Below are 24,611 nucleotides of genomic sequence, written 5' to 3' on the forward strand. Positions count from 1 at the left end.
GAGTGTTTGGGCCTTTAACTAGGTGTGCTTTGATTTGTTAAGATAAGCCCGATTAAGAAAAAAAAAAAGAAAAGAAAACGAACAAACCTGGTCCAAAAAATAAAAGAAAGAAAAGCAAAAGGAACAAAACAAGCAAACAAACAAAAAACCATGAGCCTGATCCCAAAGAAAAAGAAAGGAGGGAGGGAGGGAAGGAGGGAGGGAAGGGGGAAGGGGAGAGAGGGAGAGAGAGAGAGAGAAAGATGACTGAGCCAAAAAATGAAAAATGGGAATAAACAAACAAACACAATATTCTAAGTCTGATTCCAAAGAAAAAAGAAAAAAAGGTGGGGGGGCACCTGGGTGGCTCAGTTGGTTAAGTGTCTGCCTTTGGCTCAGGTCGTGATCCTAGGGTCCTGGGATCAAGCCCTGTGTAGGGCTCCCTGCTTGGTGGGGAGCCTGCTTCTCCCTCTCCCTCTGTAGCTCCCCCTGGTTGTGCTTGCTCTCTCTCTCTTTCTCTCAAATGAATAAATAAAATCTTAAAAAAAAAAAAAAGGAAAAGCTTGGTCCTGTTTCCACCAGAACTAAAGTCTACTCTTTGGAGCACTCTGTGATCAGTAGACTTGGTACATGCGGGGCACATTCTAGTATTCTGGGGGAGAGGTCTGCTGTGCTGGCTCACAGTCAGACCTGCCCTAGTAAAGATGTCCCTGCAGGGCACAGAAGGGCAGGGTTTGGTGGGTTTGATGTAAGCAGCTCCAGCTTCCACTAGGGGCGCTGTGTTGCTCACTGAAGACCAACTGTGCTGGTGGAAGGGAGGATGGAAGATAGTCTCACCCCATCCTCTCAGCTGGGGAGGAGAACTCGAGGCTGCTGCTGGTCAGGAAGCCCTCACAGAAAAGTGAACAATCTCTCCTCCTGTGGCCCAAGCCTCTGATCCCTGCCCTCCACCTGTCTGTGATGGGGCACTGGCATGCCTGGTGCCACAATTCTGTATTTTATCTCTGGCACATGGCTGGGATTCAAAATTCCAAATCTTAAAGGACCTGGCAAAGGTGCAAACCCACTCCCCTCCCTGGGAGGAGACCCTCCTAGCAATGCACCCAGCACCGTCCCAGAAAAGCAGTTGCAAAGCCATGCAGGTGCCTGGAGTCTATGGTGAAGCACAGCAAAAAGCTGTGACCAGGTTATCTGCCCTCAGCACGTGCCTCTGTCCCTTGCTGTTGAATGGCTGCTCAATGGCACCTGCTGGATCCCTTGTACTAGGAGAGGCAATATACCCTCTTCCAAATGTACTCCAGGAAGGGGAACATTCTCTCCCAGTGTGACCCAGGAGATCCCCAAACAAAACTATCTGCTGTCTGCTCTTGGGCCTCTGTTCTTCCTCTCCCCAGGAGCACCACTGCCTGCCCAACTTGACTCCAGTGAATGGCACAGATTTCTTAAACCTCTGAATTTGAGCTCTACTGTTTGCAAAAAACTTGTCATAGTCAGTTTCTCTCGATTCCCCAGTTAATGGTCCTAGAGGAGTGTTTTTCTTCTGCGAACCTGATGGGCTGCTCTCTCTCTCCCCCTCTCTCCCTGTCCTCTGTGAAAAGGGCTCCCATACCCTCTGTGGCACCTCGGTTTTTCTCTCCCCCAATTCACATCTTGAACCTCGCAGCCACCACATTCTCTTTCTCTAATTGTGCAGATTGTTCTCTTAATCCTCAGATCGACTTCCTAGTTGTTCAAGATATTTTGAAGCTAATCTGTGTTCAAGGGATGAGGCAAGCCCAGGGTCCCCTCCACTACTCTGCCATCTTAACTCCTCCCCCTCTTAATTGATTTTTAGATATTGAACCAGTCTTGTGTACTTAGGATATATTCCTCTTGATCATGATGTAAATTCTTTTTAGGCATTATTGGCTTCAGTTTGTTAATACTTTGTTGAGTTTTATTTTTAATTTTTTAAGATTTTTATTTATTTATGTCAGAGAGAGAGCGAGCACAAGCAGGGGGAGCGGCAGGCAGAGGAAGAAGCAGGCTCCCCGCTCGGCAAGGAGCCCAATACGGGACTCAATCCCAGGATCCTGGGATCATGACCTGACCCAAAGGCAGACGCCCAACTGACTGAGCCACCCGGGCATCCTCTTTGTTGAGGTTTTTTGCATATGTTCAGTGAGAGATATTATAGTTTTCTTGTAATGTCTATCTGGTTTTAGGGTAATGCTGGCCTCACAGAATGAGTTAGGAAGTATATTTTCTGCTTCTAACTTCTATGGAGAATTGGTATAATTTCTTCCTTAAATGTTTAGTACAATATACCAATGAACCCATCTGGGCCTGGTGCTTTCTGACTTGGAAGGTTATTAATCACTGATTCAATTTAATAGATACAGGTCTACTCAGATTGTCTGCTCATGTAACTTTTGTAACAAAAATTTTAAAGTTTATTTTGTTTAAAGATTTTATTTATTTATTTGACAGAGAGAGAGACAGTGAGAGAGGGAACACAAGCAGGAGGAGTGGGAGAGGAAGAAGCAGGCTTCCCGTTGAGCAGGAACCCAATGTGGGGTTTGATCCCAGGACCCTGGGATCATGACCTGAGCTGAAGGCAGATGCTTAACGATTGAGCCACCCAGGCGCCCCTAAAAATTTTAAAGTTTAAAAAAAGTGTTTGTTCTCCTCAAATTAATCTATAAATTCAATAAATACCAAGCAAAATTCCAATGGTATTTTTAAAAGGAATGGATGAGATGACTCAAAAGTTCATCTGAGAGAGAAAAGGGTCAAGAATAACACAAAAAACTATAAGGGAAAACAAAAGATAAGTGAGGAGGTGAAAAGGGTTCCTGGATCCAATTCTACTGCATTCTGTAAAGGCTTCCCCACACCAACAAGCAATTATCAGACAATTCAACTCAACTCTGACACTATTTACCTGGAGACAGAATCAGATTCCACAGGTATAGGGCTCAGTTCCACAAACTTCCAAACCCTCTCCAGGTGTGCCATTCTTCCAGCACTTCTATGAGTTCACCAACCAAGAAGCTTTCAAAACCTTATCCTTTGGGTCTTTATGAAGGCTTCATTGTATAGTCACAAGTGATTAAATCATTGGTCATTGGTGATTGATGTCAATCTCTAGGCCCTCTCTATTCTCTGGAGGTCTGGGGGTGGGACTGAAAGTTCCAATCCTCTAATCACATGGTTGGCTTCACTGGTAACCAGCCCCATCCTTAGGTGTTTTCCAAATGTCATCTCATTAACAACAAAGAACACCTTTAAGCTCTCATCACTTAAGGAGTTCCAAGGGTTTTGAGAGCCTTGAGCCAAGAACCATGGATGAAAACCAAATATATATGAGAAATACATATTTTGTCACCTGAATAATCAAACATATATATATCTTACAAATCACAATATCACAGGAGGCTTTGCCCTACCAAATATCAAGATAAAATACAGAGCTAGAGTAAATAAAATATACAGAGAATAGGTCCAAATTATCTGAAAGCTTAATTTATGACACAAGTAGTTTTTCATATAATTGGGTAGATAATTCGACAGTATTAAATGAACTAACTAACCATTCAAGAAGACTTTTTCCTTTCTGCAAAATTCTAGACAATTGAAATGTTAAACTATTAGATCTGGCACAAATCTAAAAAGTTTGGTAATATCCAGGTTGGCCACAGTATAAGAAAACAGGTATTCTCATATACAGTTTGCTTAGAATATATGTTATAACCTTTTGGAAGTATAATCTGGTGGCTATATATCAATCAGTGATTTTAGCTGCAAGCCTAAAACAAAACAAACCCCCCAAAACCCCTTCTAATTTAACCACAAAAGGAACTTATTAAAGGATAATGGATAGTTCCTAGAATCCAGACAAAAGCCTAAAAACCAAGCTTGGAATCTACACAGCCAAAATCTGGTGCTCCAAACCATGTTGCACAACTGAATAACCCAGTATCATGGTCATTGGGCATAAACACCCCAGCTTGTATGGCCAGCAGCACCAGTGTTATGCCCTGCCACCAGAACCTTTTAATGGCCACATGTCATTCATTGCTGATGCCATCTCACCAAAATGGAGTGCACCGACTCTGCTTCTTCCCGTGACCAGTTTCCAATTTAAAATTTGGAGTAAGTATATCTGACTGGTGTCTGAGACTGAAGACTGAGAATGTATCTGGCATTTCAGCTTCTTTAGGAAGAAACAGATTGTATCTCCAAAGGTGGGAGTTCTGCAAACATAGTTGTGGGGTTCCAATACGAGAATCCCATAAAGAATGACACTATGTCCACAAAAATGGTATATATTAAAATTATAAATACGTATTACTCTTTTTTTTTAGTGTTCCATGATTCATTGTTTGTGCATAACACCCAGTGCTCCATGCAGAACGTGCCCTCTTTAATACCCATCACCAGGCTAACCCATCCCCCCACCCCCCTCCCCTCTAGAACCCTCAGTTTGTTTTTCAGAGTCCATTGTCTCTCAATACATATTACTCTTTAACTCCAAAATTCCACTGTAAGGAACTTGTCTTACAAACATGTAGAGAGCGCATCACGTCATAGTCTGTAATAGCAAAAAAATTAAAATCAGTAAGGGGCTGGTCCAATAAATTATGTAATTTTTTAGACTATTAGAATAACATGCAGCTGATAATATATTTATTGAATGAATACTATGTGTCAGGAATCATGCTATGCACTAGGAATAACATTGTAGGCAAAATGGGCAATAGTCTGAGTGAGGTACTAATATATTTTTTTAAGTTTTATTTATTTATTAAAGATTTTATTTATTTATTTGTCAGAGAAAGAGAGACAGCACAAGCAGGGGGAGCTACAGGCAGAGGGAGAAGCAGGCTCCTGCTGAGCAAGGAGCCCAATGCAGGACTCGATCCCATGACTCTGGGATCATGACCTGAGCCAAAGGCAGACGCTTAATGACTGAGCCACCCAGGCGTCCCTTTATTTTATTTTTTTTTAAATTTTATTTATTTATTTACTTATTTGAGAGAGAGAGAGTGAGCACAAGCAGGGCGGGGGGCAGAGAGAGAGGGATAAGTAGACTCCCTGCTCAGCAGGGAGCCTGATATGGGGCTGGATCCCAGGACTCTGGGATCATGATCTGCACCTAAGGTAGCCACTTTACCAACTGAGCCACCTAGGTGCACCCCAGCTTAAAGATTTTTTTTTTATTATGTTATGTTAATCACCATACATCATTAGTTTTTGATGTAGTTCCATGTTCCATGTTCATGTTCCATGATTCATTGTTTGCGTATAACACCCAGTGCTCCATGCAGAACATCCCTCTTTAATACCCATCACCAGGCTAACCCATCCCCCAGCCCCTCCCCTCTAGAACCCTCAGTTTGTTTTTCAGAGTCCTTAGTCTCTCATGGATCGTCTCCCCCTCCGATTTCCCCCCCTTCATTCTTCCCCTCCTGCTATCATCTTCTTTTTTTTAAAAAGATTTTATTTATTTGAGAGAGAAAGAGTACGAACAGGGGGAAGGGCAGAGGGATAGGGACTAGCAGACTCCCTGCCCAGCAGGGAGCCCAATGCGGGGCTCTATCCCGGGACGCTGAGATCATGACTTGAGCCGGTCAGATGCTTAACTGACTGAGCCACCCAGGTGCCCCAAGGTACTAAAAAATATATATATTTATGTATTTAATGCCTAAAATATATTTACTGGTTAAAAAAATTAGTTTAACTCCATTAGATATTTATGTATTTTTGTGTATACACAGAGGAAACTTCTGGAAAAATACACAAAAACTGTTAGTTATCTCTAGAGTAGCAATGGACAGGGGTGGGTTATTTTTCTGATGCCCTGAATTTTTTTTTACCTCTATTTAAAACTTTAAAATACTTTTTATAATTTAAAATGAGGAAATTTTATTTTTGAAATGATATGATTGAGTACCTTAAAACAAACAAAAAACAAAGAGAACCCATTGGAGAGTATAGGGTTTCTCTCTGGAGTAAGGAAAATGTTCTAAAATTAGATAGTGGTAAGGCTTAAACAACTCAGGGAATTTCATGGGTGAATTTTATGTAAGGTATGGAATTATATCTTAATAAAGCTGTTAATGGAGGCTTACATGGGAGCTGACCTTGATTTAAGATTCGAATTAGTTTGGCATTTGATGTTTTAAATTCAAAATGTAGGTGAATTTTCCCTTTTACTCTAGACATAGACATATTTTTCATTCCAAAAATCTTTACTAGTCTGGAAAAAAAAATTTAGCCTGGGATAGGTGCCATATTTATCCCTTGGCTCTCCCATTACAGAGGGTTATTTTGACATAACCGTAACAAAACTTACCAGGAGAAAAAGAGTCCTTAGAAAACCAGTAATTAAGAATTCTGTTTCTCCTTGAATAAATAGCTACTGAGCACCTAATTCTGTTCAAGGCATTAAGCTACTTGCTGGGGATATGGCTGTGTCCAAAAGTGAACTTATATTTGGGGGAAGGGACTGAGAAAGAGAAGATGATTTTTAAAAAAATATTTTAAAGTACATGATAGAGTTTTAAAAAATATTTTTTGGATTAAAAAACCCCAATGGGTCTATTCTTACAAAATGACACATTAAAGAATAGAATTATGTTTTGTAACTTGCTTTTTTCAACTTATCCATGTATTTCCAGCATCTCCAGAGGATGTGCCCTTGGAAACCTGGTAAGAGGTTAGCAAGTTCACCCCAGGATTTTCAAGACTGAGACTAGTGGTGGTAAACTTGCTCTACCAGTTAGCACGTGGTTGACCCTACCTCAGATTCTTCATCTATCAAACAGGGATAATAACAGTATCAACCTTATGGGGCTGCAGTGAAGATTACATGAGTTAATCCATGCAAAGTACTTAATTAACATGCTGCCTGGCATAAATGCCAGCTATTCTTACTCTGTGAGGCTCACCATGATTAATATGCTCAACCCTATGTGGCAACCAGTTATTCAGAATCAAAACACTAGCTCCAGGATAAGAAAGGCACAGGATTCAAAGAAAGTTTTACTGATTGCCAAAAAGTAAACCCCATAAAATGAAAGTTAAACCATGCTTCTAATTAGGAAGACAGTATTATAAAGATATTAATTCTTTTTAAATTAACTTATAAATCTAATGTAGTGGTTCTGAACCAGTGGCAATTTTACCCTCCAGGAGACATTTGGCATTGTCTGGAGACATTTTTGGTTGTCACAAGTCACAGGAGAGGAGAAGTGCTGCTACTGGCTGGCATCTAGTGGGCAGAGACCAAAGATGCTACTAAACACTCCACAGTGCACAGGACAACCTCCCACAGAAAATAATTATCCGACCCAAAGAAACCCTGATCTAATGTAATCCTTGACAGAATGATTCTGAAATTCTTTTGGAGGACTAAATGGACACAGTCACCAAGAAAATAAGGAGAGGTAATTGCTCTATTAGATACCAACAATTATTATCAAACTGCAAAAAATAAAACAGTAAAAATCTGTCACTGAGAATAGAGAAATCAATGCAACACAAAAGAAAACCCAAAAACAGACATAAGTGTGTAAAATAATTTGGTGTTAAAAATGTGTTTCAAGGGGTGCCTCGGTGGTGCAGTTGGTTGAGCGGCTGACTCTTGGTTTCAGCTCAGATTATGATCTCAGGGTCCTGGGATGAGCCCCGAGTTAGGCTCCATGCCCAGCACTGAGTCTGCTTCAGGATTCTCTCTCTCCCTCTAACCCGCCCCTGCACACCCGATCCCCTGCTTGCTTGCATGCTCTCTCTCTCTCTAAAATAAATAAATCTTTTTTTAAAAATGTGTTTCAAATAGTGGAGAAAAGATAATTATTTGAGAAATTATTCCCAGACAATTGATTAACATCATATATTACAAACTCTAACATCTAGAATCAGGGTGCATCTAATAGTTGGTCTCACATTTCATGTGTTAGTTTCTTTTTTCCTAAAAAGCTGTTTATCTTAAGTTGACAGCAAATATAGGGCGCCTGGGTGGCTCAGTCAGTTAAGCATCTGCCTTCGGCTCATGATCCCAGGGTCCTGGGATCGAGCCCCACATGGGGCTCCCAGCTCCGTGGGAAGCCTGCTTCTCCCTCTCCCACTCCCCCTGCTTGTGTTCCCTCTCTCGCTGTGTCTCTCTCTGTCAAATAAATAAATAAAATCTCATTAAAAAAAAAGTTGAAAGCAAATCTTAGATTTGATGCTTAGAAATATGCCAATATGGTATATGGAAAATGGTGAGTTTACTTCACACCATATAAAACATTTTAGATGAATTAAAGACCTAAATGTTAAGAATGAGATGGTAAAGGAACAATAAGGAAATAAAAGGAGAGTAATCTCAGGACAGCAAATATCTCTCTAAACATAAAACAAAGAAAAAACCCATAAAGATAAAAGATGCACAAATACATATATAAAAGTATAAAACTTCATTAAGTAAAATACCACAAACTATAGATTTCTAAATTTAGTGTAATCCCAATTTTAGAAGTAGAAATTGCCTGGAAGTTGACAAAATGATTTTAAAATTATCTGACAGAATAAATATACAAAAACTAGTCAAAATATTCTAATAAGAGGGGCGCCTGGGTGGCTTAGTTGGTTAAGTGGCTGTCTTTGGCTCAGGTCATGATCCCGGGGTCCTGGGATTGAGTCCCACTGAGGAAGGAGCCTGCTTTTCCCCTGCCTGCCATTCCCCCTGCTTGTGCTTGCTCTCTGTCTCTCTCTCGCTTCTCGGTGTCAAATAAATAAATAAATAAAATCTTAAAAAAAAAAATTTAAAAAGAGCAATGAGGAGTTTCTTCTTATTATCATTATTATTTATTTTTATTTTTAAAGTAGGCTCCATGCCCAACATGGGGCTTGAACTCATGACCCTGAGATCAAGGGTCATGTGCTCTGTCAATTGAGCTAGCCAGGCTCTTCTAAGCTCCTCTTCTGCTTATTATTAAAGTAGCATGTACCAAGGCCATAAGTGAAGGTCCACAATAGACATAAAAATATATAAAATTTACCATTTGATAAAGGTAATATTTCAAACCACTGGGTAGAAAGAGTAAAAAATTCAATAAACAATGTTGGGACAAATAGCTAACCATCTGGAAAGAAAAATATTAGATTACTGTTTTATCCCTTTTTTGGAACTAATTCCAGGTGGATTAATAAATTAAATGTAAAAATATTTTTATAATCTTAAGAGGAAAGCCTTTCTAAGGAAAAAAGTGATAGGACTGACTACATAAGAATTTAAAACTTCCGTAAAGGGATGCCTGGGTGGCTCGGTCTGTTAAGTGTCTGCCTTCAGCTCAGGTCATGATCCCAGGGTCCTGGGATGGAGTCCGTATTGGGCTCCTTGTTCAGCGGGGAGCCTGCTTCTCCCTCTGCCTGCCACTCTCCCTGGTTGTGCTCACTCTCTCTCTCTGACAAATAAATAAATAAAATCTTAAAAAGAAAATAAAACTTCTGTAAGGAACCAAAATAAGTCAAAAGTGGGGGGAAAAAAGTAATGTGTATGGCACAGGGGGCTCTATTAGTTTCCTAGCACAAATTACTGCAAACTAGCTTAAAACAACAGAAATTTTTCCTCTCACAGTTCTGGAGGCTTAAAAGTCAAAATCAAGCTGTCTGCAGTGCCATGCTCCTTCGAAGTCTCTAGGGGAGAATCTGTTCCAAGCCTTTCTCTTAACTTCTGGTGTCACCAGCAATCCTTGGCATCCCTTGATTTGCAGCTGCAACTCCCATCTTTGTTTCCACTGTCACATGGTGTTCTTCCTCTGTCTTCATGTCTTCTTATAGGGGCAGCAGTCATATTGGATTAAGGGCCCACCCTACTCTGTATGACCTCATCTTGAATTATAACATCTGCAACGACCTCATTTCCAAATAAGGTTACATTTCTGTAGTGCTGGTTAGAACTTCAACATATCTTTTTGGAGGACCCAGTTCAACCCATAAAGTCTTTACTATGTAAGGAAAATTTACAAATAACACCTCAATAGAAGAATAGGTAATTTTTACAGGCATGCACACAGTATCTCTCTCTCTCTCTATATATATATATATAAATATATTTATCTCCAACATATCTATTGGTGATGGAGATGTCCAGCTCACACTCTGATCTCCGACCTCACTAGTTGCTCCTCCTTCCCTTGCCTGAGGTAGACACTGTAGTGTGCCCTATCCCTGGGTTCAGGATGGTCTTCCTCTTGTAGATTCTTAGCCTAGATGATCTCATCCCGATCAATGATTTTAATACAATCTATGTGCCAATGACACCAAATCTGTGTCCCTAGTCAGAACTTCTCCCCTGGCCTCCAACTCAATACAAACAATATACCTTGCATCTCCAGTTGGCTATTCCATGAGCATCTTAACTTAAAACACCTTCAGAACAGAACTCTTGAATCTTTCTTCCAATCCCATTCCTCCTCAAGTCTTCTTCATTTCAATGAATGACAACAACATGCATCCAGTGGCTCAGGCCAAAACGAGGGCATCATTCTTGATTCCTCCCTTTCCCTCACTATCCCCATCCAAGTTCTCAGGACTTGATTTTACTTCCTAAATATCTACCAAATCCTTCCAGTATCCCAGCCCACTCTATTCCAAGCTACAATTATTTTTGGTCTGGACTACTGCAGCAACCTCAAAAAATGATCTCCCTGATTCTACTTTGGTCCTCTTACAGGAAGGTGGCTATACTTCTGGTTTGTTTGGGACAGTTCCAGTTTTTACCTGTTGCTTGACATCCCCTCCAGTCAGCGCCTCATTTCATTTGCAAAAGGATTCCCATTTGGATACTGAATTATATGGTCATCTTCCTTACAGTCCTATCTTCTCACAGTAGCTAAAGTCACCTTTTAAAATATAAATCAGATTATGTCATTCCACTGCCTGAAACCCTTCAAAGATTTATTACATAAGGATGAAATCTGAACTCCTTATTGTGGTCTACAAGACCCTATATGATGTAGCCCACCTATTTCTAATCTTTTAGGACTCTGTTGTCCACTCATTACATTCCAGCCCCACTGGCCTTTCGATTCCTCCAATTAGTCATGCCATTTCTACTACCAAGTCTTTGCTTTTGCTGCACCCTTTGCTACCTAATTCCCTTAGATCTTCTCATAACAAATCTGTTCTGTCATTTTGTTCTCAAATATTAACTCTTCAGAAAGAGGCCTTCTTTGAAAACACATCTAATGTTCCCAACTCCACTCAAGTTACTATTACATTGTTCACTTATTTAATAGTTGTTTATTAGTTTTATTTCCCCCTAGAATGTAGGTCCGTTGTTACCTTGTTTACCTCTGGTCCCCAGGGTCAGAGCATGTGCTCAATAAGTATTTACTGAAAGAATGACTCACAACCAAAGAAAAAAATTAAAACCAGGACAGCTCACAGAATTTGACTAACATATCAGCAAAGATTAAAAGAACAAAAATGCCTATTTTTCTTTCTAACACTCTGTATATTGTCTGACATTACATTTATGTGATTGTTTACTGTTTGTCTCCCCAACCAAAACAGAACCTCCATAAGGGCAGGGACTTGGTTTTATTCACAGCTGTATTCTTAGCACCTACAAGTGCCTGGCATATAGTAATGTTCAGTAAATATTTACCAAAAAAAATTGACAATATCTGGGAGTGACTAGGTAGTGGAGAAAAGAGTATGGTAAGAATATAATTGGCGCACAATTTCTGTAGGAAATTTGGCAATATATATCAAAAGCAATCAAAGGGGGCATACCTCTTGACTTCACACTCTCACTTCTAAGAGGAACTTATCTTAAACAAGCAAATGAACAAGGGTACAAAGATTACTTATGAGGGACTTTATACTGTGTTGTTTATGACAAAGAAAATTTAGAAATGTCAGCATGATATCCTTTAATAGGAAGTTATAAATATAATTATAAATCTGTTCAATGAAATATATTAAAAATATTTTGGAGGAGGGGCACCTGGGTGGCTCAGGTTATGATCTCAGGGTCCTGGCATCAAGCCCCCGTTCCAGGGAGCCTACTTGTCCGTCTGCCCCTCCTCCCTGCTCATGCTCTTTCTCTCTCTCTCAAATAAATAAGTAAAATCTTTAAAAAAAAAAAAGTTCCTCCTTATTAAAAAAAAATATTGGGGGGCGACTGGGTGACTCAGTCGTTAAGCATCTGCCTTTGGCTCAGGTCATGATCCCAGGGTCCTGGGATCGAGTTCCACATTGGGCTCTCTGCTCGGCGGGAAGCCTGCTTCTCCCTCTCCCACTCCCCCTGTTTTGTGTTCCTGCTCTCGCTATCTCTCTCCCTCTGTCAAATAAATAAATAAAATCTTTAAAAAAAATATTGGGGAAGCATGTATTTATTGGTGCAGCAAGAGATAAAAAGTATATTAAAGGCAAGCTAAAAAACCCCACATGTAGGGGCACCTGGGTGGCTCAGTTGGTTAAGCAACCGTCTCTTGATTTCGGCTCAGGTCATGGTCTCAGGGTCCCAAGATCGAGCCCTGTGTTGGGCTCCTAGTTCAACATGGAGTCAGCTTGGGATTCTCTCCCTCTCCCTTTTGCTCCTTCCCCAGCTCTCTCTCTCGCTCTAAAAATAAATAAATAAAATCTTAGACATACTTCAAAATGTCAACACTGGTTGGTGTTTTTTGGATGGTGAGATTAACGGGAATTTTAATTTTCTTCTACACATATTTCTAAACTTTTTTGTAATTAGGTCAACAAAAACTATCTGAACATGTTCGGCTTCTATAAATGGGAAACAAAAAGCAATTAAGTATTATGAAAAACACAGACACACCTCATAAACTTAATGAAGACTAGAGCTTAGGTTTAAAATCAGGAGTTCAGAAATGTTAACTACAGTATTGTAGATGGTTTTCTGATTTCTTGAATTAAGCAAGTTGTTTTCTCAGTCAATATTTGTAAAAAAGAAAAAAAAATAAATAGAACTTGTTTCTTTTATTTCATTGCCTGCCAAGCTTGAGAAGGTCAGGCTTTATTGAAAAATAACACAAAGTGTAGCAAAAGCTATCATTGATACTAGGCATTCTCCTTGCGTTGCCTCATTAAAAACCTTCTAATGGTCCTGCCAGGTATCAACATTCTCAAGTGCAAAAGCTGAGAGAGGTGACAGAACTTGTCAAAGCTCTTGCAGCTGCTATGCGGGAGATCCTGATTTGAAGAGGCCTCCCTGACCGCAGGGTCTTCAGGGAAAGCTAGACAAAGGAGCTTTAGGCTTTAACCTTGCAAGTCTCTTAATGCCTCTGATCTTTTACATGGTTATCCTACTGCCCTATTTAATTTGCAAGAATGATAAAAGGAGAACGAGCCTGGAGTTTTTAAGAAAATTGGAGTAAATATATGGAAAAGCAAGATTTACACTGGGTACTATCAAAAGGCTCAAGATGAAAATGCTTGGTTGGGTAGTCATAGGGGAGGGGAGCAGTTTGAGCACACACCTGTATGTGTGTGAAGGGCCACAAGAGACACCACAGACTGGGATAAGGATGACATTTATGCACTTGAAGAAGTGAGCCGGGCCAGGATGAGGGAAGTTGGGACAGTACCTGGGAGGAAAAGGAGCTGGTAGATGGACAAAGTTTAAGGAGGATTGAAGAGAAGAAGTAATAGGAAAGAGGAAGAACTAGGAGGAAAGGCAGTTGTTAGTTATTCTGCAGTATGTTTTCCTTCCACCTTTTTTCTCCCTTTAGTCTTTTCCTTGCTGATCTCAGTCACAATTCGGCCCTCAGCGCTCTGTTCTACTTGGATGATTACCAAATCTCTCCAGTCCTGACTTTTCTCCAGAGTCCCAGAGTCCTCTCCTCTGAGGTCCAAACTGAATGCAGCATCCCTTCTGCCTCAAGCTTGCTCCTACTCTTGTACTTGCTCTCACTTAATCAAACATCCATTTGAACTGTTCTCTCTCCTCTCTTCCTTCTTTCTTTCATCCAACAAACACTTACTGTGGGTCTATTATGTCTTACACACTGCTATTCACTTACCAAGTTGGCTCACTTCTACTTTGAAAATCTCTTCTGTCCATCTCATCTAAATTCTTAACTGAGATTTACTGAGAATCCTTCATGCTTGAACCATGGCTACACAGGACTATAAGTTAATTGGTTTTGCATGCCATTCATTTTGTAATGACCACCTAGCATTTAGCATTATACCTGGGACACAGAAGGGGCTCACAGTGGAGACTCAGGGACTGCAAACTAGCTGGGATTGGAGGAGCAGAAGCTAGGAGATTTGTCTTGAAGGAGTATTTGCATATGAAGAAAGGTGTCTTCCTTAAATTCTTGGTTACAGATCTATACAAATAACACCAGCATGAGAATGCTTTTATTTCTGGGGTGTGGCCATAGGAGGCTGGGAAGACTGCTGAAGTCTGATGTTGAGAGTCTTCTGATAGAGAGAAAGCCTGTCCACCTCCCACCCCTTGAATATTCAATAGTCACTTGTTGAATATATCACCTTCCATGAGAGGGACCACGGATGTTGTGTTCTCCTTAGTATCTCCAGGGCCTAGCACATTTAGCCCACATTAGGGGTTCAGTAAATATCTGTGGAGGATTCTAGAAAGGCAGGGACAATAGATATTTCATTCACCATCTCAGGAAGAAGGACAAAGACTAAGGGGCTCGAGGGAAAAAGAAACAGAGCAAGATATTTCCCTTCCTATTCCTTTAGAGCTTGGTAAATGTTTGCTAAGTGAAATAAATCGCCCTCCTGCACAACTCCAAAATCGGGCCCCTCGCTCGGCTGCCAGGCCCTGGAGCGCGGCCACCATCTGGCTCAGGCTCAGGCCCGCGCTTCCCTCTTTCCCAGCCCAGGCTCCTGTTACCTCCCCGCACACATCTGTACCCACCACAGGCCAAACAATTACACGCTCCCGCGGCCCTGCCTCGAGATCCGGGACAGCCCCCAGGACCGCGCGTCCCTGCAGTCCCCCGCCCCCCACCCCGGGTCCAAGGGAGCCCGCGGCCCGGCCTGAGGCCGCCGCCTGCAGCGGGCTCCCGCACCCCCCGCCGCAGGCGCGCCAGACGCCGTCCATGTGCTCGGCCGCAGTCGCCAGCCCCGGCCAGCTGAGGCTGGAGCGGGGAGCCCGGGAGGCCCGGCGGCCGTGGCCCGGGCCAGCGGCGCTCCTCAGGGCGGGAGAGGCCGGCGGACGGCGAGGCGGGAAGCGGCTGCAGCTGTGAGGCGCCAAGGGGCGGGAGGCGGGGGCGCAGGGGACAGGGGGCCAAGCCGGGGCGGGGCGGGGGGGGGAGCGCGCGAAGATGCGGGCGGCACTCCCGTCGCGGCGGGGCTTGGCGAGCGGCGGCTCGCTCACTCACCACAGTCCGGCGGGGCAGCGCTCCGGGGGTCCGGGACAGGGCCCGGCGGAGCCTTCGCGCCCTGCCCGAGCGGGCCCCCCCGGAACTCTCGGAGCCGCTGTCGTCCGAGATCACGATGAAGTCCTCCATGGCTGCGGGCCCCGGCCGAGGCAGCACGCGGGCGGCCGGCGACCCGGGCGGCGGCGGCGGTAGCGGCGGCGACTTCGGTTCTTGCTGCTGAGGCGGCGCCGGCGACGGTGGCGGCGGCGGCGGCGACAACCGGAGCCATCACCCCGCCGGCCCCGCCCCTTCCCGCCCCGAGCCCCGCCCCCTCCAGCCGGCCCCGCCCCGCCCCGCCTCGCTCCTCCTGAGCCTGCCCCCCGGCGGCGGGCGGCGGGCCGCGGGCAGCGGGCGGCCGGGTCAGGGCCGCGGGCACTGTGCTAGGCGGGGCCAGGGGGCACTCGTCCTCCCTTCCTAGGGAGGAAAAAAGGAGAGAGAAAAATCAAGTCGCAGCCGGCTTGGGCCTGTGTTGCGGGCGTGTTTGTGTGACGCTGAGACTGCGAGGGCTTCCCCACCTGTTTCCAACCGACCCAAGTGTGAAGTGAGGTGTGAGCAGGCCTCTGACTGAGCCCGCGTCCACTAACTGCCCTTGAGGGGAGGGACCTGGCCTCCGACAGACGGGGTGGAGGAGCCCCCGACTGACTGAGGGTAGGTGGCCTGGCCTGTGGCCAAGTGGGGCACAGAGGCCCCACTTCCTTGTGCACATGTGCAGTACGTCTGTAGGATAAATTCCTAGAAGTGGAATTACTGGGTCAAAGGTGATGTTTCTGCTGTTTCGATAAATGATGCCAAATTACTCCTAAGTTGTACCAATTGGCAGTTTCACCAACAATCTGTGTCACTCAGGAATTTACACTGTGAGATTTAGACACTTGTACAGTTGGTAGCAGGATCAGAAACTTGAAAAAATGCACAATGAGAAGCCATGAGGTAGCACACGCCAGGAATAATTAGATGTTATGAATGAGCAAAGCTATAAAGGTAAACAGAAAGATATACCCCATAGAGGGAGAAGTGGTAGGTGTAGTTGGCTGGTTGTAGTGTAGGAACATTAAAATCAAGATAGAATCTGTGTTATGATAAGTGTGGGTTATTGACAAAAATCCTGTTGCTCATGCTCCAGCAACTTGGTATATGTGTTGACAGGTCCAATGGGAAATTGTATTAATCCGAAGAGGGATTGTTTCCCAAAGGAATGGTTGTCAGGTGCTACCTAAGCAGGGTCTAGTGCAGTGATTCTCAAACTTTAGAGAGCATCACAATCACCAAGAAGACTTGTTCAAACACCGATTGCTGGGCCCCACCCCAGAGTTTCTAAATATGGGGTAGGTCTGTATGAGGCTCTGAATTTGTATTTCTGAAATTTCCCAGGTAATGTTGATGCTGCTATTCTGGGGACCATGCATTGAAAACCACTGGTCTGGTGGGCGAGGAGTCTACGGCCAATGGATTTCAGAAGTTCTGGTCAAACTGCTAAAATCATCCCTGTTGTGACGGGATTCATTAAGTTGTCTTCACCAAATGCCATTAGGCATTTGGTTTATTTAACTCCCTGTTTCTTTTTTTTTTTTTTCTCAAGGTTTTATTTATTTGAGAGAGAGAGAGTGAGAGACAGCATGAGAGGGGGAGAGGGTCAGAGGGAGAAGCAGACTCCCCGCCAAGCGGGGAGCCTGACTCGGGACTTGATTCTGGGACTCCGGGATCATGACCTGAGCTGAAGGCAGCCGCTCAACCAACTGAGCCACACAGGTGCCCCTAACTCCCTGTTTCTGGAAACACCGTCTTCTCAAGGCTTCTGTGACTCCGCACCTCTCTTACTTTTCAGTCTTCTTAGATGACTCCTGATCCTCTACTCACTCCTTAAATCTTGATGTTCCTCAGAGGTCTGACATAGGCCACCTTCACACACCTCTTCCTACACAATGTCAACTATTCCTGTGGCTTTAAATGATATTTTTCATGCCGATGACTCCCTAGGTTTATCTCTAGCCCTGTCCTCAAAGCTCCAGATATATGTATCCAAATGTGTATCAAACCTCAGAGGCATCTCAAGTTGAATACATCTAAAACCAAATCCCTGTCCCCTCAAATAAAAGCCTGTTTCTTCTTCTCTGTTCCTTATCTCAATGAATGGTGGTACTCCCAGCCAGCAAATGCTCAAGTGAGAAATCTGAGCATGATGCTTGATTTCTACTTCTTTCTCACCAACAAGTCCTGTCTCTTTTTATCTCCTAAATATTTTTTGCACCCCTTCACTTATTTTGGCCTCTACTGTTATGACTTTAGGCAAGCTAAGACCACCTCTGGCCCAGCCTACTATAGCAGCCTCCTATCTCATCTTCCTGCATCTATTCTTGCCCTCTTTCCTTCCTTTTCCCACATTCAGCCAAAGTGATTTTTAAGAGAATATGTAATCAAACCGCCTTTAGTGGCTTCCTAATAACACTATGTCTTAGTTGGCTTAGGCTGCCATAACAAAATGACACAGTCGGGTTAGTTAAACAATAGAAATTTATTTTCTCACAGTTCTGGAGGCTGGGAAGTCCAAGATCAAGGTGCTGGCCAATTTGGTTCCTCTCTCTTTAGGTTGCAGATTTCTTGTTATATCCTCACATGGTCTTTCCCCAGTGGGTGCATGCAGGGAGAAAGAGGGGAGGGAGGGAGGGAGAGAGGGGGAGAAAGAGAGAGAGCTCTCTTCTTTATAAGGCCACTAATCCCAGCATGAGGGCCCCATCTACATGTCTAATCTAACCTTAATTACCTCTTGAAGACCCCATCTCCAAATACTATCACATTGGGGGTTAGAATTTTAGGGGAACACAAACATAACACTATAAACTTTTAAATATAAAGATTATATATATACATATATATATAAGTTAAGTGTTATATATAGTAAATATATGATTTCACTGTAAGTAAATTTTACCCTAAAAAAAAAGACAGGGAAAAAATTTTGAACTCTATCATGTGTATGCTATAGTGAAGGGATGAAGTATACTGATGTTTTTAAGTTACTTTGAAATGCATCAAAAATAAGATAGGTGAATGTGTGGATTGGATAGATATAGATAAAGCAAATATAATGTTAACATTGTCAAATCTACATGGTAGTATATAGATGTTTAACTTTAATGTAAATTTGAATGTTTTCATATTATGTTGAGAAAAAATTTAAAATTAAGAGAGTGAATTATGATTTTCCCACAATTTTAAAAAGTTTTTTAACAAAAAGGGAGAGAGAAGGGGCATCTGGCTGGCTCAGTTGGTTAAGCATCTGCCTTCGGCTCAGGTCATGATCCCAGGGTCCTGCCTGGGATTGAGCCCCGCATCAGGCTCCCTGCACAGTGGAGAGCCTGGTTCTCCCTCTCCCTATGGCTCCTGTCTCAGAATGCTTGCTCTGCTTGTTCTCCCCTCCCCCCATCAAATAAATAAAATATTTTTAAAAAAGGAGAGAGAAGATTATAATGAAACCTGTGTGCCCATCGTCCAGCTTCAAGAATGATCAATCTTATTCCACTTATATTCTCACCCACTCTCTCACCCCGACCTTCCTGAATTATTTTAAAGTAAATCCAAGACATTACACTGTTTATTCTAGAGATATTTCAGTTTGTGTCTTTAAAAGATAAGTAATTTTGGGGCGCCTGCGTGGCTCAGTCGTTAAGTGTCTGCCTTCGGCTCAGGTCATGATCCCAGGGTCCTGGGATGGAGCCCTGCATCCGGCTCCCTGCTCCGTGGGAGGCCTGCTTCTCCCTCTCCCACTCCCCCTGCTTGTGTTCCCTCTCTTGCTGTGTCTCTGTCAGATGAACAAGTGAAATTAAAAAAAAAAAAAAAGATAAGGAATCTTCATTTAACGATTTGTCAAGCACATATGCTGTACTCAAGGGGTACAGTAGTGAACAAGGTAGACATAGTCTCTGGTTTATGGTGATTATAGTTTATAAGGAAGACAAACAATAAACTAATAAATAATTATAAATTATGACAATAACCAGTTTGAGAAATCTTAACTAGTGAGATATAAATATGAAACAATTTTATTGTTTCTCCAATAACCATTACCACTGTCTCTAGAAATCCTCTTGGTCTCTGACAGTGAATTCCCTTAAGAATATCCTACTCTATGGGGCGCCTGGGTGGCTCAGTCGTTAAGTGTCTGCCTTTGGCTCAGGTCATGATCCCAGGGTCCTGGGATTGAGCCCCACATCGGGCTCCCTGCTCGGCGGGAAGCCTGCTTCTCCCTCTCCCCACTCCCCCTGCTTGTGTCCCCTCTCTCTCTGTGTCTCTCTCTGTCAAATAAAATAAAATCTTTAAAAAAAAAAAAGAACATCCAACTCTAGGGGCACCTGGGTGGCTCAGTTGGTTAAGCATCCAACTCTTGATTTTGGCTTAGGTCATGATCTCAGGGTCATGGGATCTAACCCCACGTGGGGCTCTGCACTCAGTTCAGGGTCTGCTTATCCCTCTCCCTCCCCTTCTGCCCCACCCCTGTAGTCTCTCTCTCAAATAAATAAAATCTTAAACAAAAAAAAAAAGAATATCCTACTTTGGTCCCATAACTATGAAGTCACTTTCAGTAACTAATACAGACTGTTTCCAAGTATTATGTTTTAGGCTTACCCATTTAAAATCTTTAATCTCATATTTAATTCACAGCTCTTCCTATTCTTCTGTGCAGGTAGACTTGTGGTTATAATAGCCCTTAGTGGAGGGGGTAGTAATGTCCCCTTCTCTCCCCTTGGCTCTTGTTTCCTCCCAAGTAGGGATGAGGAGGAGGAGAGAGAATGTTCTCTGCAAGACTGTCCAGGAAGAGTTGTTTGTTCTCTTTCTGCTGGTTGTTGCTACTTCAGTAACAGTTCTCTCAGTGTGTCAGGAGCCCAGATGCCAGCAGTCTTACTTGGACTGGGAACAGTTGCTCTCTGGGGCCTCCCCTATGCACTTCCCAACCTAGAAAAAGTCACTATCAACCTCTTTCTCCCAGGTCCCCACCAGTCCCTGCCAGCGGCAATCTAATATATAGCTTTTTGTTTTGGGGGGATCCTTGCCTGGAAGGGCTTCTTGGGGAGTGCCAGCAAGAGCCTCAAGCCTCAGGGATCTTCTGCGCTGTCTAGTTGACTCACATGGTGAATTTACACGCTTAATGCAAGAAGGAAGGAAATGCAGGTAGCTCTCATCCTTATGGCTCCTGTCTCAGCACCAACTAGCTCTTTTCTCCCTTCCTTCATGCCCAAGGACAATAGGGGCTCATTCAAGTCAGTGGTTCAGAGATTTTCAGACAAGTTTTCAGCTTGGGGAATGGGAAGAGGTAGTTTGCTGCACTTTCAAATTGTGGGAAGGGAACGGGGGAACGAATTGAATGCCCTGTCTTCTTCAGCTAGGGAGAAGTAATGGGTGGTTGCCATCTATAAAAAGTAATATTCATCCATGGATATATGAACTAATTGGAAAAAATTTTTAGTTCTTTTTGTTACAGAATTTATGGTAAGTGATTAATATTAGTAACTAACTTTCGATCATAAAAATAGTGATTAGGACTGGGGCACTTGGGTATCTCAGTTAGTTATGCCTCCAAGTCTTGATGTTGGCTCAGGTCATGATCTTAGGGGTGTGAGATCAAGCCCTGCATCGGGCTCTGCACTGAACACGGAGTCTGCTTAAGATTCTCTCTCTCCCTCCCTCTGCCCTTCCCTTCCAGCTTGAGTGCACATGCTCTCTCTCTCTAAAAATAAATAAAGTGATCGGACTTTAGGGGTACAACAGTGTTCTGATTGTATATATCTTTCTCCTCAGCCATCCTGTCTGCAACTCAGGAAACACAGAGTCCCTGGTTGTGTAATAAGAGTATACTTGAAAAGTACCCTGTCCTTATCTGACAACCCAGATGAAGAATACTGGCCCTGAAGCTGCTTTTCTTAAAACTGTAAGTAGTGTTGCTTGGTCATCCTGGATCTGTCTTGAAATATTTTGTTTACCCAAGGCTTCCAAAATGATGGTGTCTTTTTCAAAAACTAGTATATGTATGTATTTTTCTTTTCTTTTTTTCTGGGTGATTTGTCTTATTTTTTCCAGATTTATTGAGTTATAGGTGACGTATAACATTGTATAAGTTTAAGATGTATAATGTGATATTTTGGGGCACCTGGGTGGCTCAGCCAGTTAAGCTTCTGACTTCAGTTCAGGTCAAGATCCCAGGGTGCTGGGATGGAGCCCTGCATCAGGCTTCCTGCTCAGCAGGGAGTCTGCTTCTCCCTCTCCCTCTGCTCCTCCCCCCTGTTTGGGCTTTCTCTCTCTCTCTCAAATGAATAAATAAAATTTTTTTAAAGGTTTTTTTTATTTATTCATTCGAGACACAGAGATACAGAAAGAGAGAGAATATGAGCAGGGGAGAAGCAGAGGGAGGGGGAGAAGCAGGCCCCCTGCTGAGCAGGAAGCCTGATGCGGGGCTGATGCCAGGACCCTGGGATCATGACCTGAGCCGAAGGCAGATGCTTAACCATCTGAGCCACCCAGGCGCCCCAATAAATAAAATCTTTTTAAAAAAGATGTATAATGTGATATTTTGATAGATACATATATTATGAAATGTTTACCATAATAAAGTTAGTTAACACGTCCTTTACCTCACATAATTATCATTTTGTTGTTGTTGTTATAGTGAGAACAGTAGAGCTCTCCTATCATAGCAACTTTCAAGCACAATACAGTATTAACTGTTGTCATCATGCTGTACATTAGATGCCCAGAACTTACTCATCTTAAAACTGAAATTTTGTTCCATTTGATTAATAGCTTCCCATTTCCACACACCCCCAAACCTGGCAACCACTACTCTACTTTTTGTTTCTATAAGTTTAATGTTTTAGATTCCACACATAAGTGAGATCATAGAGTATTTGTCTTTCCCTGAATTACTTTAGGTAGCATAATGCTCTCAAGGTCCATCCATGTTGTTGCAAATGGTAGGATTTCCTTCTTTTTTTATGGCTGAATAGTATTTGTGTGTGTTTTTCAAGGTGATACTTCTTCATAGACTTATTCCCCTTAACTCATACATCAATCCCATATACATTGAGAGGCTAATGCAGTCACTTATTCATCCAATGAATAGTCCCACGTTTTGGAAGTTTCACATTATACCACTTTGCTTTTATGGAAGACCTACATTAGTATCTGTTTTCGCTAACCAAAAGAAATCTGAAGAGGATTTTCATTCTTATGAAAAAAGGCAAAAAGCAAACAGTGTTCGGTATTTGTTTTGCTGCCAGCCATGATAGAGGCAGCATGCTCCCCCAGCAGTGAGAGTTGCCCTGCCAAGCTCCATCCCCAGCAACTAGGCTCAGTATCTCAGCATCAAGCCACTGTAGCTTTGAACTGTATCTGTGAGCATCTGTGCTTTCTCTCAATTTGTTTTGTTAACTCTTAGTGAGATGTGTCCTATGGTAATGGAAAAGCCTAAGAGAGGTTATTTTTTGGGTCTGGGAACACTCAAAAAATTTCGTATGAATTAATGGTAATTGCTTCTTTGCTTTATGCCACTTCAGCTTATGAAAGGTTTCACAAGAGCACTCCAGTTTTGGATGGCAGGAGAAACTTGTAGTCCTGAGTGCCTACTGGGTGCCAGGCACCTTGTTAGGGGCTGGGGCTGAAACTGAGCAAGCTAGGCATTGCTTCTTTCTCAGAGAGCTTAGCAGCCCTAGTTTGTGAATGCAGAAAACAAATCTCAATCCCTTTCTTTTTAAAAATAATTTTTAATTAAAAACTTACATATGAAAAAATACATGAAAATGTAAATCAAAACCATTTCACACCCATTATGATGGCGATTATTTAAAAAAATGGAAAACAAGTTTTGGCAAGGATGTGGAGAAATTGGAACAGTTGCTCATTGGTGGTGGGAATGTAAAATGGTGCAGCTGCTGTGGAAAACAGTTTGGCAGTTCCCCAAAAAGTTAGACATAGAATTACCATATGATCCAGCAATTCTACTCCTGGGTATTTACCCCAAAGCTTTAAAAGTGGGGATGCAAACAGATACTTACCCACCTATCTTCATAGCAATGTTATTTGTAATAGCCAAGAGGTGGAAATAACCTGTGAAGGGATAAACAATTTAGAATTCTATTCAGCCTTAATGGAAATTATGACCCATGCTACAACATGGAGGAAACTTGAGGACATCATGCTAAATGAAAAAAGCCAGTCACAAAAGGATAAGTATTGTATGATTCTACTTACATGAGCTAACGGGAAAAGGCAAATTCATAGAAATAGAAAATAGAATAGAGTTATCAGGGGCTAGGGGAAGGGAGAATGGGACGTTATTTAATAGGTGCAGAGTTTCTGTTGGGAAGATGAGAAAGTTCTGGAAATGGATAGTGGTGATGGTTGCACAATATTGTTACTATATCCTAATGCCATTGTATTTTACACTTAAAAATGGTTTAAGGGGTGCCTGGGTGCCTCAGTTAAGTGTCCGACTCTGAATCTCAGCTCAGGTCTTGATCTCAGGGTTGTAAGTTTAAGTCCTGCGTTGGGCTCCATGCTGGGTGTGAAGCCTACCTAAAAAAAAGAAAAAAAAGTGCTTAGGATAGTACATTTTAGTTATATGTTATTACAATAAAAATATGTGAATATTTTCCTTTTATCAAAAAATTAAAACATTGTGGACTATGTTAAAAGCTCCTTTGACCACCTCCTCCATCCTGATCCCAGTTCCCCTTCTTTGTTGGTTCTGTTTCCTTCTCTAGAGCTTTTATGTATATTTGCTTATATTCATATGTCCTTAGCAAAATGACATATATTTTTAGCTTTATCCAGAGAGCACGTCTGCTTTAGCATGGAGATTTGAAACCATCATTTGCAGTAAAAATGTTCTAAGCAGTAGGGCTTTCTGCCTTATTAATGGGGACTTTTTTTTCTTTTTGGTGGATGTACATTTTTCAAAGGTTGTCATTTTCTGTCATTTTTCTTTTTTTCATTATATGGCAGGGTCAGTGCCTATGGATCACTTTTGTTTATACTACAGCTAGCCAGCTCAGGTTTCTCCCATGCCTTAGCGAACACTCTGTCCTTCCTGCTGGATTCCAGGTATAATCTCCCAGTTTCGGATCACTCTTAGCTTTTCCACTGGACTGCTTTAGTAGGCAGCCTCTTGTTGTACATAACTTAAATAATTTTCTTATCCTTTCCCCGTTCCCATCCTTGTTTCTAATTTGCCGAGATAATCAAGTAGATGTCAAA

The 24,611-nt window shown here is 42.5% G+C and overlaps 1 protein-coding gene and 1 long non-coding RNA gene across 3 annotated transcripts in view; one reads left to right on the forward strand and one right to left on the reverse strand.

The window, feature by feature from the left end:
• SIMC1 (SUMO interacting motifs containing 1) overlaps window positions 1-15,601 on the reverse strand; it is an 88,315-nt gene extending 72,714 nt beyond the window's left edge. The window contains exon 1 of the mRNA XM_025867007.2: window positions 15,330-15,601. Coding sequence (XP_025722792.1) covers window positions 15,330-15,458 — 129 coding nt within the window. The 5' untranslated portion in view covers window positions 15,459-15,601. The remainder of the gene's footprint in view (window positions 1-15,329) is intronic.
• A 186-nt stretch (window positions 15,602-15,787) lies between these two features.
• LOC141371880 (uncharacterized) overlaps window positions 15,788-24,611 on the forward strand; it is a 46,372-nt gene continuing 37,548 nt past the window's right edge. For both annotated transcript variants that reach the window (XR_012377170.1, XR_012377171.1), the window contains exons 1-2: window positions 15,788-16,016; window positions 21,162-21,291. This is a non-coding gene — a long non-coding RNA (uncharacterized lncRNA). The remainder of the gene's footprint in view (window positions 16,017-21,161; window positions 21,292-24,611) is intronic.

The sequence above is a fragment of the Callorhinus ursinus genome, unplaced genomic scaffold, assembly GCF_003265705.2.
Source record: "Callorhinus ursinus isolate GAN/ISIS: 27379988/994484 unplaced genomic scaffold, GSC_fseal_2.0 scaffold3, whole genome shotgun sequence".
Lineage (NCBI taxonomy): Eukaryota > Metazoa > Chordata > Mammalia > Carnivora > Otariidae > Callorhinus > Callorhinus ursinus.